Source organism: Mesocricetus auratus, unplaced genomic scaffold (genome assembly GCF_017639785.1).
Source record: "Mesocricetus auratus isolate SY011 unplaced genomic scaffold, BCM_Maur_2.0 Super-Scaffold_100026, whole genome shotgun sequence".
NCBI classification, from domain to species: Eukaryota; Metazoa; Chordata; class Mammalia; order Rodentia; family Cricetidae; genus Mesocricetus; species Mesocricetus auratus.
Window position 1 is genome coordinate 28,264,395 of NW_024429207.1, and position 16,998 is coordinate 28,281,392.

The 16,998-nt window shown below is 38.7% G+C and overlaps 1 protein-coding gene across 2 annotated transcripts in view; it reads right to left on the reverse strand.

Moving 5' to 3' along the window:
• Kat6a (lysine acetyltransferase 6A) overlaps positions 1-16,998 on the reverse strand; it is an 86,959-nt gene that overhangs the window by 68,350 nt on the left and 1,611 nt on the right. For both annotated transcript variants that reach the window (XM_040731864.1, XM_021225105.2), the window contains exon 2: positions 15,279-16,181. In XM_040731864.1, the coding sequence (XP_040587798.1) occupies positions 15,279-15,878 (600 nt within the window). In that variant the 5' untranslated portion in view covers positions 15,879-16,181. The remainder of the gene's footprint in view (positions 1-15,278; positions 16,182-16,998) is intronic.

Here is a 16,998-nt window from a genome sequence, read left to right on the forward strand (position 1 = left end):
CTAGCTCTTGTAGACCAGGCTGGCCTAGAACTCACAGATATCTGCCTGCTTCTGCCTCCCAAGTGCTGGGATTAAAGGCCTGTGCCACCACCTCCTGGCTTAAACACACTTTCTTAAAAAGACATTAATGTATCTTTCTACGTTTTAACACAACCTATGACATAAGTAAGAATGGCTGATACACCCAATTCTGAAGTCCTGATATTTATGAAGATCACTGTAATAAAGTGTCCTATCATGGAAGCAACTAAGAAGTGTGTGTAAGACAGGGTTTGGCAGAGTTTCTCCCTGGGAGTGTTAGAAAGAACTTTACATTTTACAAATCACAAGATTTGCATCATCCAGAGCATTAGAAATGGATATACATACAAAAATAAAAATACAGTCTCACTAAGATGATAAGACAATGAATATTAAGGAAGTACAGCAGTCCCTTAGTATCCACAAGAAATTGTTTCTAGGCCCCACCTCCAAAGATACCAAAATCTAAGAAATGCTCACCTCATTTAATATGGCACAGAGTTCACATAACCTATGTACATCCTCCCAAATACATTTTAAATCATCTCTAAATTGTTTATAATACCTAACACAAACAATGCAAACACTATGTAAATAGCTATACTGTATTGTTTAAGGAATGACAAGAACACATTTAGTATAGACTCAATGTTCTTTTAATCTGCAGCTGACTGAATTTGTGTCTACAGAACCTGATAATTTAGAAAGCTGACAATTGACTGTAGTGGTTTTTTTCATTTGTGTTGGGGTGGGAGATCCGAGAGAGAGTAGTTAGTAGTATGTGGTGCCTACTTGTAGTATACCAGAAGGCTAAAATGTACAGGACTTAAGTACTGCAGGTGGAGGATAAAATATTTCAGAGAGCACATTGAGACAAAAACATAGGAGTCAGCAAGAAAACGAAAACTGTCTTAGGACAAAGGTCTGACGGCTCAATTCCCTGCACTCACTAACTCTATGTGTTGTTTTCATCACAATCAAATGAATGAAAGGAGCCTATTTTGAATGAAAATTATGCAACCCAAAAAAGAAACGATGGAGGCCTGAACCAGGAATGAGAGAGAGAGAGGCAGCTTGACTAACTTGACACAGTAATGACTTGGTGTTTTGTTCATCGGTGCTCAATGTCACCTTCCCTTTCACTAGTGCAGCAGAACCTACCGGGCTCAGGTTATACCACCCAAAAATAATGACTGCAGGAGGCCAGATTGTGCCACCCCAAAATAGACTTCTTTGGCCTATTTTGAGTTTGTTATTTTGAGAAGCTGCAGACACTGGAGTGGCTCTGGAAAGCTGTCCTTTTATGAAAAGGCTTTACATCTGACAGAAATCTACCTGGCAAAGCGTAAGCAGCAAGAAGGTCTCCTTGAGATGCTTGGTCATCAATCGATCGCTGTGGAGACTTTCCATCCATAGCAGGACTGCCTGAGCTCACCTGGTCACCTGGTCACCCTTTCTTCACCATCGGCTAGCGACTCTGGCCCCTACCCTTTCTGCAGCTCAGGGTGATAATTCTTTCTTTTGCTTTGCATGTGTATGGTGTGTGCATATGTGTTCATGTAGATATAGAGACCTGAAGCCACTACTGGGTGTTTTCCACAGTTGCACATTTATTTATTTCTTTTTGAGGCAGTCTCACTAAACCTGGATTTGGGAAGACAGACTAGCCAGTGAGCTCCAGGGGTTCTCCCGTTTCTATCTCTGCACCCCCAAAGCTGGAATTTGCAAAATGCATATGGAGCCTGGGTTTTTAAAGCATGGGTGCTTGGAATTTGCACTGGGTTCCCATAATTAGGCAGCAATCAATTTATCCTACCAACTCAATTTCTATCATTTGAAATTCAAACCTGGTAATGACAATGTGAAAAACATTTGAAGGGAGTTGTATACAAGGATTAATAACACCCACAAATTCATAAATGGTTTATTTAACAAACATATGTGACAAATGCAGAAAGAACACTCCAGATGTTTTCAATGTTTGTCTTTGTAAGTTTTTCTACAGAGGTAGTGTCATGTGGATATAAAATACTGACTTGAACTCTATCAATAAGAGAAAGGAAAATTCTTTAAAATCTGAAATACTTAACAAACACGACAGTCTCACTTCCATGAAGTTTATGGGAAAAGATGTTACTTCCCTTGTCCTTGTTTGTTCTACTTGGCTGATGGCACCAGAAACAAACTACTTGTATCAGTCTTCTTTGAAAGCTAAGACGTGAGAATCCATTGTGGCATACAGCTCTAATCAGAACCCTTGGGATGCAGATGCAAAAGAGCAAGAGTTTGAGGTCACTTTAGCTACACAGTTTGAGGTTAGACCTTGTCTCAAAAAAAACAGAGATTTTAAAACTATATTTTAATCTAAAAAAAAAACAAACAAACAAATGACAAAGTCAAATGAGTTACGTAGTATGGAAGGAGAATAAAAGGAAGTTCCCAACATCCCAAAGCACAAATTTAGCAACAAATTATAGCAGGTACTTGCCTAGCATATGAACCAATACACTGTCATTTATTTGTTTCCTTTTTATCTATTTAATACCTGACTCAATTGTGACAAAAGTAAACATATAAAACATTTCTTTTGCTTGGCAATAAAATGGATTTATTACTTAATCTGTCTTGACTTATCTGTGCTAACTGTCCTAATTCTTAAGATTTTTCTCTATTTTTATTTTAGATTTAAGCTATACCCTGTATTTTGACATATACACCTACTGAAATCATTGATTATATATACCCGTGTGTGGTATATGTAAGAATATTAAATGGTACAAGCAACTTTGCACATCCACCATTTCTTGACTTCCTCTGTATCTGCTGTGGCACCAGTACCTCAAATGTATGCCTTCTCAGGAAAACTCACAGGTGTTAACAGCCGTTACTATTAGCTACAATTGTCCTAATTATCCTCAGACCTGTGTATTCTATACTTTTCATCTCTGGCTTTCACCTTATTTCCACAGCACTGCTGCAGAAACACTGTACTGTCTCTATCTGGGTATTCAATCCCTTCCCTTGTTGTTTCTTAGAACATGTGAGTGAGTGTGTGCACACACACTGTGTTTTATTCATTGCCTGGTCTTGTTACTTAATGTACTATACTATATCTTTATCTATATTGCAGCAATGGCATGATTTTTGTTGTTTTAAGTTGGACTAATGAATGCAAGTATATTTCAGTTTATCCACTGATCCATCAATAGACACATACATTATTTCCCTATGATGGCTGTCAAGTGTTATGTTTTAGTAAAGACATACCAGCATCTTCAGAAGCTAGTATCTTCATTTACTTTGGTCATATGCCCAGAAAAAAAAAGAACATTGTTGCATCATGTGATAATTATACTTTTAATTTTTTGAAGTGTCTCCATATTGTTTTCCATAGTAGCTATCTTAATTTACATTTCTACCAACAATACACTAAAATTCTCTTTATCTACCAGCCTTGCCTTTAAAGTGTGTTTTCTTTGATAGTTTCATCTGTGTATGCAATTACTTTTAGTTGTTTTTACACATGTCCCAGCCTCTCGTCCTTGTGCTGTCCCTCTTACAATGCAGGGTGAGAACATGAAGCCTAAGAAGACAGCAAAGAGTGGAAAAGGGGTGGAGCTACCAAATGACAGCTGTGGTGGGAATGCCTGTTGTCTTTCATTTAAATGATACATTTTCTTGTGTTCTAAATTTAGAGGTGCTTATTTTAAATCTTGGTCTATTCTTAAACAATGAGAAGTGTTTACCTTTGCCTCCCTGATGTGTTCCTCCCCTGTTGAATCAGTTTTCCAATAAAAGGAATCCTTTCCCAACCCCACCCCTTGCTTTTTTAAAATAAGTAACTGTATCCTACTTGGTTTGGAAGTTACCCTTCCCATAAATCAAATACAGCATAGTACCATATATAAAAGCTTCTTTAAAAGTTCAACGCATGGGGCTGGAGATGGTGCAGCAGCAAAGAGCACTGGCTGATCTTCCAGAGGACTCAGTTTCTGTTTCCAGCACTCACATGGTGGCACAACCATCTATAACTCCAGTCCCAGGAGATCTAACACCCTCTTCTAGGTTCCATAGGTACTATTCACATGCAGATAAAGCATTCACCCATACATAAAATTAAAATAAATTCTAAAAAATACAAAGTATGCTGGTAAACGCTTTTAATTCCAGCACTTGGGAGGCACAGAAAGGAAGATCTCTGTGAGTTCAAGGGCAGCCAGGGCTACACAGTGAGACGCTATCTCAAAATAAAATAAATAAAGAGCATATAAAACACAATGTATGTTTGAGAGGGTAGCGAGTTCAAAACTGAAACCTTGGCCGGGCGTTGGTGGCGCACGCCTTTAATCCCAGCACTCAGGAGGCAGAGGCAGGCGGATCTCTGTGAGTTCGAGGCCGGGCTGGACCGATAGCCTCCGAAACAATACAGAGAAACCCTGTCTCGAAAAAACCAAAAAAAAAAAAAAACAAAAACAAAAAAAAAACTGAAACCTTGGAGGCTCGAGAGTTGGCTCAACTGTTTAAGAGCACTTGCTGCTCTTGCCAAGTTCTGCGTTCTGTTCCCAGCATCCACATGGTATACAAATGGGTACAGTGACATACACTCTCATATAGTAGCACACAGAGCAACTCAAGTGTCAGGGTCATAGTCATATGTTATGACACAGACAGTGTTTAAGCAGAAGGGTAATTTTAATTTTAAAAAGTGGTAATACTAGCAAACATAGAGCATCTTTTTACTATTCCTGTCAAGTAGAGTAACTATTTGTGTGGCTATTTCAACTGAATTGCAGATAAATAAAACTAACACTTCATTTCCTCAACTAGCCTCGCCTTAAGAACTCATTAGCTAATTCTGGATATGGCTACTAGAAGACCACAGCTCCACAATACTGCTATCACTACACAAAGTTCCACTAACACTGGTACATATTAATACATATCCTCATGGCTTCATTATGAAATTAACACTCTGTTAATCTCCATTTTATAGGAAAAAATGTTGTGCAGAAATATGAAGCAAATTACCTAAGGTTTTAAAGCAAGCAGTACCAGTGTGGAATGCTAACCCAAATGGTCTGAGATTTAAGCCTATGTTCTTATTCTTAATCCCTTTAAATGAAGTCACTCTGGGCAACTGTGTTGACTGGAAAGAGAAGATGATATTAGAGGCAAGAAAACCAATGAGGAAACTAAAGTCAGGCATAAGAGAATTGCTGAGGAACAGTAGGCTAGAACAGAGATGGGTTAATTAACAGAGCTATTCAAAGGTATGAGAAGACTGGGAACAGCTTAGAACTGAATCTAAAGACAACAAATGAGGTGTGAAAAATAAAATGGAAGTTCCCATTTTAAGAGTTAGTCAGTAAGGATGGCTCTTACTATAGTAACAAATTAAGAGAGCACATTAAAAATAACAAATCCCATTAGGTTCATTACCAGTGAGAAATAATACAAATAAAAGCTACCCAGTGAGTTTTACAAGTCCAGAATCCAGAAGAGAGGGCTGGAATTAAGACAGGAAATTCATCGTCAGTGCAGAGAAAGGTTTCGAGATAACTCAGGAAGGTGGAAACAATAATAATAGACAGCCCATAAGGACAATAATAGACCATAAGGATAACATCAAGTAAGATACATGCACAAGATAAAATGCCAGGAAACTTTAGTCATTGCCAGAAAGACAGAAGGAGAGAAGAAACATGCTTAGGAGAGAAGAAACATGCTTAGGAAAGAATTACCCCAGAGTTGGAGTAAGAAAAGAACTGTCAACAAGTACAAAAAGCTGCTTGGAGGTCAAGTAAATAAGTCTGAAAACTGCCAACAAAAACAATTTAAAGTGGTAGCACTCACCTATAAACCCAGTACTCCAGAGACACAATCAAGATCAACAGCTCAAAGCTAGCCTAGGGTGCATAACAAGACCCCATGATCAAAACAGGAAAAAAAGAACAATGTATAAGAATACTGTAGGGGTAAAAGCCAGACTACAGCAGATCTGGAATGAACACGTAGATTTTTTTTCTTTTCAAAAAGTTTAAAGATGAAAGTAACAAGACAGGGGGCTGGGGAAATGGGTTAGCAGTTAAGAAAGAACACTGGCACTCTTCCAAAGCATCAGAGCTTGATTCCAAGCACCAACATGGTGACTCATACTGTTCTGTAACTCTGGTTCCAGGAGAATGAGCTTATGTGAATGGATAGATTCAATTCTATCTATAAAAGAGAATACAGGAGTATGTGTTAGGATGAAAAAGTCACAGAGATTGAAAGAAATACTCAATTACTGTAGTGCAAACAGACTACACAGAGACAAATTCTAGTCCACAAATCTGTGAGCAGAACCCTAACACATGGCTGGATGAATCCGTCAGTCCTGTAGAAGAGCAGAAAGGAAAAAAATTGCCTTAACTCTTTTAAGATAAGGATGCAAGAATACAAGGGATAATAGAGGAGAATTCATAAACGCTGAATTTGGAGAACAGCATTTAAAGGCCAGTGAGATGGCTCAACATGTACTTGCAGCCAAGCATGACAACCTGGGACCTACACAGTTTAAGGAGAAAACTAAACTGACTTCTACAAGTTGAACTTGGCCACACACACGCACACATGCATGTAATTTAAAAAAAAAAGGAAAGTATTAATGCAGTACCCCCAATCAGAATCATGAGGATGATTGCAGTTCACGATTTACAGGAGAAAACTTTGGGCCCAATCTAGGTCTGGTAATACTTCTATATATACAGACTCTACCCACTCTACACAAAAAGGAAAGGCATGGGAGTAAGCTATCTCCTTTTAAAGACAGTGAATTCTTACACACACACTTTTTTTACATTCTTCAATTTGTTGTCTACTGCTTTTCCTGTATTGTTTACAGGTAATATTACAAATTTCTCAAGCCTGTCCTGGAGATTTAACACTAAATACACAGTGAGTGGTAAGTGTGACACTTTTTTTTTTTAAGATAGGCTCTTGCTATGTAACCCAAGCTAGGCTGGGTCTCATGCGCCCCCCCGACAGACAGACAGACAGAGACAGACAGACAGACAGACAGACAGACACACACACACACACACACACACACACACACACACACAAATACACGAGTAGAATGAACACATCTACAGAAAAAGCCAATCCCTAAGTTCCTTTACAATTAATCTATCACTGACTTGTTAACAGTTACCACAAAATAGTAAAAACAATATAGGAAACATGATACAAAATTCTATCACATGTATAAATACTATGTTTTTTTTATTGAGACTAATCCAGTTCCAATTTGATAACAAGATAAAAATCTATTTCTGGCAGTTCTAGGGAATCACACAGGGCCTTGTCTATACTAGGCATGTGCTCTATCAAGTGTCAAAGCCAGTCTTGCAAAATCTGCATCCTCTATGTCACCACACCCTCATCTTTTTTGCAGTACTTTTTGCATTTACAAGTTTTAGAGTTTTGGGGGGGATTGGTTTTCTTTTTTAAAAATGAGCAAGAATCTGCTAAGTAGGACAATTATCCTTTGCATTCTTAATATAGTATCACAATAGGCTAATTACCAATTACAAATTATTCTTACTAACATCACTAGTCTAATTAGCTAAAACATGAAACAATTTTACTATAAAGACTATTTCCAAGCCACTAAAAGTTTATGACTCTTCATCCACAGTAACTTGAAAATGTAGCTACTTATTTAACATAATCCATTTTAGTCAGTATTTCTATCATAAAAATCTATGAGCTGGAGAGACTGCTCAGCAGTTTAGAGCACTTCTTCTAGAAGGTTTGGGTTCAATTCCCAGCAACGACAAAGGGCTGCTCACAATAAAATCCAACACCTCTAGCCTCTGTGAACATCTGCATATACACACACACAACTTTAAAAACCAAATCTTCAAAAGAAAAATCTAAGTCACTATCAAAAACCTAACTCTACAAATTTAAAATAGAAATTCCAAGAAAATTAAGATAATCTGGGCTTTCTTAATTAATCACTGTATTGAGAAACAAGTAACTGTAGGAAATGGGAGATTTACCACTTAATCTTTCTGATCCAGGTTACTTACCTAGGCTGAGTAATACACTCAAGTTTATTTAAAACACTCTTTTTCAACAAAATGTTTCAGTAAATTTTAACTCTGCTCTACAGAAAAACATTTTAATGACAATTATCACAAAAAACTCATTACACCAAGGCTGGAGAGATGACTCAGTGGTCAAGAGCACTGACTGTTCTTTAAGACTCCCAGAGCCCACACTGAAAGCTAACAACCATCCCCAACTCCAGTTTCAAGAGACCTGACACCCTCTTCTGGCCTCTGTGGGAACTGCATTCACATAGCACACAAACACATGCAGGCAAAACATCCATATAACAAAATAAAAATAAACACATCTTTTAAAACAGACTAGTAACATGGAACATGAACTATATATAGTAGTACCCAACAGCTAACCAAGTCAACAGATATATCAGCATTCCAGAGGAGATGTTCCTTTCACTTACAAGTATTGGGTGCCGCCTACAGCAGGTACTCAATACCTACTTGAATTGACTGGAATCACTTCTGGCCTATACCTTCCTTTCTCCATCACTGTCATACACTCAAGATGTGCATATGTCTGTGTTTAGAATACAGAGGTTCATAACAGCATGCCAACCCATTCTTCACAGAAATCAACTAGGTAGTTTCAAAGAGAGGAAGGAATGTAGTTAAAATATAATGAAAGGAGATTATATAATCCACTCAGAGGAGGAATCATATCTCATCTTTGAGTTCACTATATTATAATTCTGAAAGTGGACTCTTCACATCTTTGGGGAAAGTCGTTCAGGAAATACACTACTGAAAATAGCATATGAAATGAAAATCATTTAAAATATAGAACAAATCTCATCAATAATTTCATAGATATAAAAGCAGCTGAGAACAGCTCAAAATTCAAAGTACACTCTACTGATCAGTGCACATGGAATTCTACTCAAAAGAAACAATCTTCCTAAGCATACACTTCCAAATATAGTAATTTCAGTTAGTAACACTATGCATTAGAGCTATGTAGCAGATAGTTCTAGTCAAAGCAAGCCAGTGTGTTTCTACTCAATGAATGTCCTCAATGCAATGTCTTAGGAAAGATCTTCAGTTTCAGCTGCAAAATGCTGTACATTTGTTCTCGAGGTTCTTTACAAAAGTCAAGTCCCAGATCCTAGAATCTGTATTTGTCCTATACTGTATTATCAACTGGCTGTTCTTTATAAAGAATATACACAACTGACAATTACGTAAGGCTGATACTTTTTAAAATTAAAATGTTGTATATAGCTCAGTGACAATTCATTCCTATAGCTCCTATATGAGAGAAAGAGAGTGACTGACAATTTGTGTATAGTTTTTAAATTAAAAATGTTATATGTAGTTCGCCGGGCGTTGGTGGCACACGCCTTTAATCCCAGCACTTGGGAGGCAGAGGCAGGCGGATCTCTGTGAGTTCGAGGCCAGGCTGGATTGACAGCCTCCAAAACAGAGAAACCCTGTCTCATAAAACCAAAAAAAAAAAAAAAAAGTTATATGTAGTTCGATGACAGCTCATTGTTATAGCTCCTATGAGACTCCTGCACATGCGTACAGACAAATCACACACACACACACACAGCGAGAGAGAGAGAGAGAGAGAGAGAGAGAGAGAGAGAGAGAGAGAGAGAGAGAGAGAGAGAGAGAGAGGAGAGAGAGAGAGAGAGAGAGAGAGTGTGTGTGTGTGTGTTCAAGCAAGGGGAATTATTGTAACTCTACCTAGGCATTCTAATAAGAACATACAATAACTGATTCACAGAACTGCCATTAATTCATCCCATTAGGTCATATTATAGTAATTATAATAATCCAATCATATTTTTCTTAGCTTCATGTGATCAAGAAACAGTTCCTACAGATAGGTATTTTTTAACACCCAACTACAAAAAATGGCTTTATTTACTTGTCCACTTTAACATTTTAACATATACTCTTTAAAAATCCCAATGACAGACAAGTATTTTATGATTCTGCATCAATTCCTGATGACAAGATGTCAATATAAAGGCAAGAATCCCTTTATCACCTTTTACACAATGCTTAGAATCTGAAATACTTCAGATTCCAGATTTCCTCAATTTTGAATACTTGCAGCTGAATACCCTCATCTAAAAACCCCAAATCTAAAACCCAAGAGCATTTTGGACCTTTGCACTTAGTAAGGCAATCATTTGGTGGTCAAAAGTTTCAGAATTGGAGGTATTTTGGATTGTTAAGATTACAGACCCTCGATGGGTGATGGTGGCACCCTTTAATCCCAGCACCCAGGAGGCAAAAACAGGCAGATCTCTGTGAATTCAAGGCCAGCCTGGTCTACAGGACAGCTAGGGCTGTTACACAGAAAAACCAGTCTCAAAAAAACAAATAAAAAGATTACATACCCTCAATCTGTAAAAGTAGTCTTCCAGCTGAAAGTTCAGAGGGCAAACTGAACCCTGAAATAGATCTCTAAAAATCTCACCAGTGAGGGTTAGGAATACAGCTCAATTTGTAGAGTGCTTGGCTACAAAACCTGGACTCAATCCACACATCAACTGCCAGTGGTGACACATACCTGTAGTCCCAGCACATGGAAAGTAGAGACAGGAAGGTAAGAAGTTCAAGGTCATATTCAGCCACACAAGAGATTCAATGTCAGTCTGGGATGCATGAGAGCTATCAAAAACTAAATAAATAATACTTTCTAAAAAAATTTAAGGGAATGAGATGGCTTCGTGGTAAAAGCTGCTCTTTCAGAAGACTGAAGTGGTTCCCACATTAGGCTGTTCACAAGGGCCTGTAACTCCAGAGCCAGAGAAGCCAATGCGCTCTTCTGGCCTTCTAAGTATACATACACACATAAGCACACAAATAAATAAATCTTTTTAAACTAAAATATACTATATTGGTCCTTTGGTAAATGGGTAAAATTAGAAAAGATCCTATTGAGGGAGGGAGAAGGCAAGCATCACATGTTCTATTTGTGGTTCCTGGCTCCAAGTCTTCAGATGTGCATATATAATCTGGAGTAAATACAGAAGCCAGGACAGTATAAAGGGACCATGGGGGCAGAGAAGAACAAGAGAGAGGAACAGCAAGATACACATCATCTGGTGGGGAAAATGGGAGTGGGAGAGACACTAATTAAGGGGGGAAGGAGACAGATACAGAGGAAAGAGGGAGGGGTAAAATAACAGTAAGGATTGTCTGAAAAGTTGTAAGCATATTATTGTCTATCTAGCTAAAATACATATAATAACATCAGAGTATGTGTGCACATATGCATGTATAGTTTAAATGAAATCCTCCCATCTTGGCTGGCAATACCCCCATAAGCTATAGTCAAAAACTCTAACATCAGGCATGAGAAGCCACGATTTGAGTTGGTGGTGAGGGCTGTCTAAGAAACTCCCAAAACATATAGCCCACTGCTGTTACCCTTGGTTGCTTCCAAGAGGTGGAAGACAAGTTATTGCTGAAGAAACCATGTACTTCAGACACTGGACCCAGAGGACCGGAGCTGGATCTTCTTCCTGAGGGCTAGCCTTCACCTTACCAGAAAGTACCATGCAGCTTCTAAGGAAGGGAAGCCTACCCAGCTATAACCCCCGTGACCCACAACAATGGCCAGCATGGCAAAATAAGTCTAAGGATGAAGTAGTTGCATGAGCACCTTGTCAATAACCAACAACTCTCTAGTTGGATTTAAGACCTGCTCATCAAGAGGGAAATAATGTCTGGTATTAGACACCTGCCAACTACCCAGGGTTAGTGAAGTCATAGATCTATCTTGGAGAGAAATCTACAATCATCACTTTACTAAACCAGCATAATCCCTAACTATGTCTAAATATGTAACCTCATATCCACAGGTAAGTGTAGTGCTCACTCCTCATCAAAGAAACTTCTCTTTGTAACAGAGATCATTACAAAAATACCACAATTGACCAAAGCAGAGTTGTAAAGGCCTGTCCCAACCAATTGATGTACATCACAAACCCTGCACCTAAGGCTAAGCAGGAGGAAAGATGTTTAAGAGCCAGAGAGGCCACACCATGAAGTCTCATTAACATGGCTCCCTAAACAAGACCTGAGCTAAGAAAACACCAACAGATGTGCTAATATACAAGTGGGCAGCCCAAGGGGCCACAAGCCTAAATAAAGAGTTGTAGGCAACTGACGAGTGCCAGAGACACATGGTCTTCTACAGGGAAGAGTCCCCTAACTTTGGTTCTCCAGTACCAAGCCTGAGATCATATACATACAGTAACATTACAGACTGAGCATATGTATGTATGAATATATGTAACTATATATAACAACTAAAGAAAAAGGCTATAATATTGAGACTAAGGAGGTGCATGGGAGGGGTTTAAAGGAGGGAAGGGAAGAGGGAATTGGTACAATTGTAATTTCATAAAACATTATTATAAAAGTAATTCACCAATAAAATATATCACAGCTAGACATGGTAGTACATGCCTCTAATCACAGTCAAGAGACAAGGCAGGAGGATTTCTACAAGGCTGAGTCCAATTTGAGCTAGGTAGATAGGCACTGTCTCAAACACCCCCATATACACAAGAAAAAAAGGATTATTTTCTAATTGTTATTTAGACAAAAATTTGTAGTTAGTAATTACAGTGAGGGATGGACAGAGGGCTCAGAGATTAAGAGCTCTTGCTGCTCTCCCACAGGACCCAAGTGCAGTCTGCAGCAGCACTTGATGCAGCCCACAGCCATCCATTACTCTAGCTCTAAAGGGTCAGACTCTTCTGGCCTCTGCACACACACAAGTAAGTAAAACCGAAGGGGCCTCCTTACAGAGGGAAGGGAGGTAAATACAGAAGTGGGAGGAGGCGGCAAAGAGAAACGGCAGGATACGAGTGCTCTGACAGGGAAAGTGGGAAAGGAGGTGGACTCTTCATGGACAAGGGAGGAAGGTAAATGCAGGAGGAGAGGGGGTAAAAGAACAGTCAGAATGTCTGCAAAAGCCACAGAGACTCTATTACTAACTACTTGCACACACAAAAGAAAAACTGGAATACATATAATTCTGTGTATAAATGTATATAGACATACATAGTTTTAATGAACTTTTCTCATCTGGATTGCCAGTGCCCCCTCTAATCACCAAAGATCACCAAATAAAAACCCATTACGGCATGAGAAGCCTCTTTTGAGTTGCTGGCCAGAGCTGTCAAAGAAGAAACTGTAACCCATTGCTGTTGGCAGTGGTTGTCCCCCAGAGAGGGAAGGGAAGTACTGAGGACACAGGCCCAGAGGCTCCTGAGCGGGAGCTGACCTGAATGAATGCCCCCTCCCTGAGAACCAGCTTCCCTGGACCAGAAGGCACCAAGTAAACTTCCAAAGGAGGGGAGTAACCAACATTTTACCTAGCTATGATGCCTATGAACCACATCAATGACCAACAGGGCATGATAACCTTCAGGGTGCAACAGTGACACACATACCTTGATGCTTGATGGTAACCAAGAGCTCTTTAACTGGACTTAACACCTGCTCAACAAGAGGGATACCATGCCTGGTACTAGAAACATAACTACTCAGTACTAGTGAAGTAATTGTTATTGGAGAAGAAACAAACTACAACCACTAATTTACTAAATCCCTAACAACAATCTATTAACATGTGTACTTATATCACAGTTAATTGTAGCCATCAACCATCATCAAGAAATCTTCTCTTTGCAACAACCAGACACTACTACAGAATACCACAAGCAATCAAAATGCAGAGTTGTGGACTCCAGTCCCAAGAATACATCTACGAAATTCAACAAGGATGACACCAATGAGCATGCCAAACTAGACAGAGCAAAGTCCACCAGGCCATAGGCCTATACAAAGAACTGTAGGCAACTGAGGAGAGCTGGGAGTCAGGGAGGTGGCTTCCCAGGAGGAGCACACCAGTTGGTTGTCCAGCACCAAACAGTCAGCCATGAAAACATGCACACAGGTATCACTTAAGGACTGAACAGGTTATAATTAGGAATATATGTGTGTATGTATGTCATGTATGTGTACATATATATATTTACGATTAGTGAAAAGAGAGGCTACGAATTTGAAGAATGGGGAAGGGCATGTGAGAGGACTTGGAGGGAGTAAAGGGAGGGGAGAAATGTTGTAATTATATTACCATTTCAAAAATTAAACAACAAAAATCTCCCAGAAATAGCTTCCATGCTATATACACTAAGGTGTACAACAAATTAACAGCTCACTTTACAAATAACAACCCAGAGTACCTTATATTGACATAAGATATTTTATCATTGTCAAAGAGTAGTCACACACAAAATTCTTCCTATCCCCAAATATTCTACAGAGGAGCCAAAACTTACTGTTAAGATGTACCTTTAAGTACATAAACTGACAGCACAGCACACAACAAAGTAAGGTACATGTGTATGTACAAAGTGCTCTAGAACTTTTATAATACAGGATACTGTATTCCTGTCCTGTATCACTACAGTTGTCACAAAAAAGACCATTTAGGATTTCATCTGTACAAACCCACACTGGATGCCATAGCGCACACACACTTGTAATTCCATACTTCTTTGAAGGCAGAGGCAAAAAGATGGTAAGATTTGAGGGCAGCCTGGGTTTTACAGCAAGACCCCCTTTCTCAAAACAACAAAACATATGATAGGAAGCTACACAAAACACAGAAATAAGAATAACTGATTTGCTAGCCCCTACTATGGATCATAAGAATCTGTCTCATTCCTGTCTAGTGATAGCCTGAAACAAAATGGAAAAAGGAAAAATTCCTCAGGGTGAGCCTGTCCTATCAAAGTCAAGTCTCCAGCATTTCTAAGTTCACCAAGTTGCCCGGTTGTTCAGAGCAAGTTCCAGAACAGGCCCTAAAACTACACAAGAGAAATCCTGTCTCAAAACACAAAAAACAAACAAAACAAAAAACCTATAATCAAAAGTTTTCATGTTAAGCTAAATATGTTCTTGTAGTTAAGTCAACATTCTATATTTTGAATCTTAAGACTTCAAAGATTTTAAAGTACTAGAACAATTAGCACCTATTTACTTTTCACAGCTAGAACTGATAAGTTTCCCAAGCCTTAACCTTCCAGGTTGTGTATTTTCCTAGAAATGTGGAAGTGACCCCTTATCCTTAAGTGCACTATAAACACTGATGCAAATGTTTCTTACCTTATCTTTCTCATGTGGAAGCAGTGACACTGGAGGTAAACAGGAGAGGGACTCACAACCCTCTTTCCCATCAGCACTGGCTGCCTTAGTGTTGAGTCGGTAGAGAGGTCCATCTTTAAGGAGTCTGCCATGGCCAACGGCACGCTTGATCGCCAATCTTAACTGCTGGTGAAAGCCAGAGGCAGCATTGCCTCCATAGACAGAAGACACATCCTTCTGGCTTTTCAAAAAGCGTTCAATACTTTTCAAAGTTGAGCCACCAGACTCTGCCAAGCCCTCAAATGCCCGTTTGAGTAATTTATTCCAATCCACACTTTGTTTAGTATCCAATTTTCCATGGTTTCGAGGTTTAGGAAGTGCTATTCGCCCAGGATTATCAGGATCTTTATAGGAATTGAGACCTTTATTTGAGACTTTTAAAATTGTCCCATCTTTAACACTCAACTCCAACTGCTCTAGAACAGTTTTCCGATCCAAGCCATGGGATGAAGACACTGCATTGCAAATCCTTTCTTCTGAAGGTCGCTGTTTCTGCTTCTTTACTTTTTTGATAGCCTCCAAAATCCATTCCGTGTATAACGGGTTAGCGAGTTTTACCATGGTGAGGGATTCCGTATATCCATAGAGTCGCTACCCCTTATCCTGATGCTGAGTAAGTCTTACACCATGGAAAACAAGATTCTCGGAGGGTGGGAACCAGTTAACCATAGCATACAAGATTTCTGGCCTGAGTCTTTCCTGCTTTCATAAAACAGAACTGCAACCTACTTTTACCTTAGAAATCAAAACAACTGTTTTTTTTGAAGTATCTTCAAACTTCTCAATAGCACCACACATTGGCCTCTACTCCTCATATACTCTTGCACTCCAAACATCTCACGCACAGCTTCAAGCATCTTAAGCCTGAAAAACAATTAAAATAATGTCAGTTTTTTTAATCAAGGCCCACTCTATAAATAAGTTATCAATTGAAACATCCTAGTCTTTTTTTAAAGCAATGTGTTTATCAAGCACTCTTAAGAGTTTAAATATAGTACTATCAATATTCCAAAGCAATCACTGGAAACCCTGGGATAAAAACAGAAGGGAAAAATGATACGGGTAGTTAAGGTAAAATGTGGAAATAAAATGAGAATTTTCAGGAATGACCTTAAGTTATAACTAAGCTGACAAGTGCTAGTTTGCCCTCCAGAATCTGTGCTCACCAGTCTATGGGTTCAACTCTTCCTCCATTTTTCCCCAAGAAAATATTCAGTACTTCAACAAGTGTCTGGATTAGTAGAAAGAACCCTGCAATGAAAGCAAGAGTAAATCATTTTCCAGAATTCTGGTGGACAAAAAACAGACAATAAAATATGCTGAGGACAACTTGACTAGTTCGTATACTAAAGGAAATAAGCATGTCTCACGTATCACAATAGGGACATTAATGTGAACAAAAACAATGAAGATAGCTTTGTGTGAAAGTGTTTAAAGAACCTCACTAACACCCATATACTGAATGGAGTAACAACTGTCAAAGTGCTTATAAACAATGTACAGATTAACTAGAAATAAGGTCTAGGATCATTGGGCTCAAATGCACATATTACATATGAAATGTATAGTATAGAAAATAAGTATCGCCTGTATGTGTGTTTATAGAAAAGTGAATCTGATAAAGATGTGAATTTGTGATTACTATCTCATAGTGAACATTAGTGAATAAAATAAAAACAAA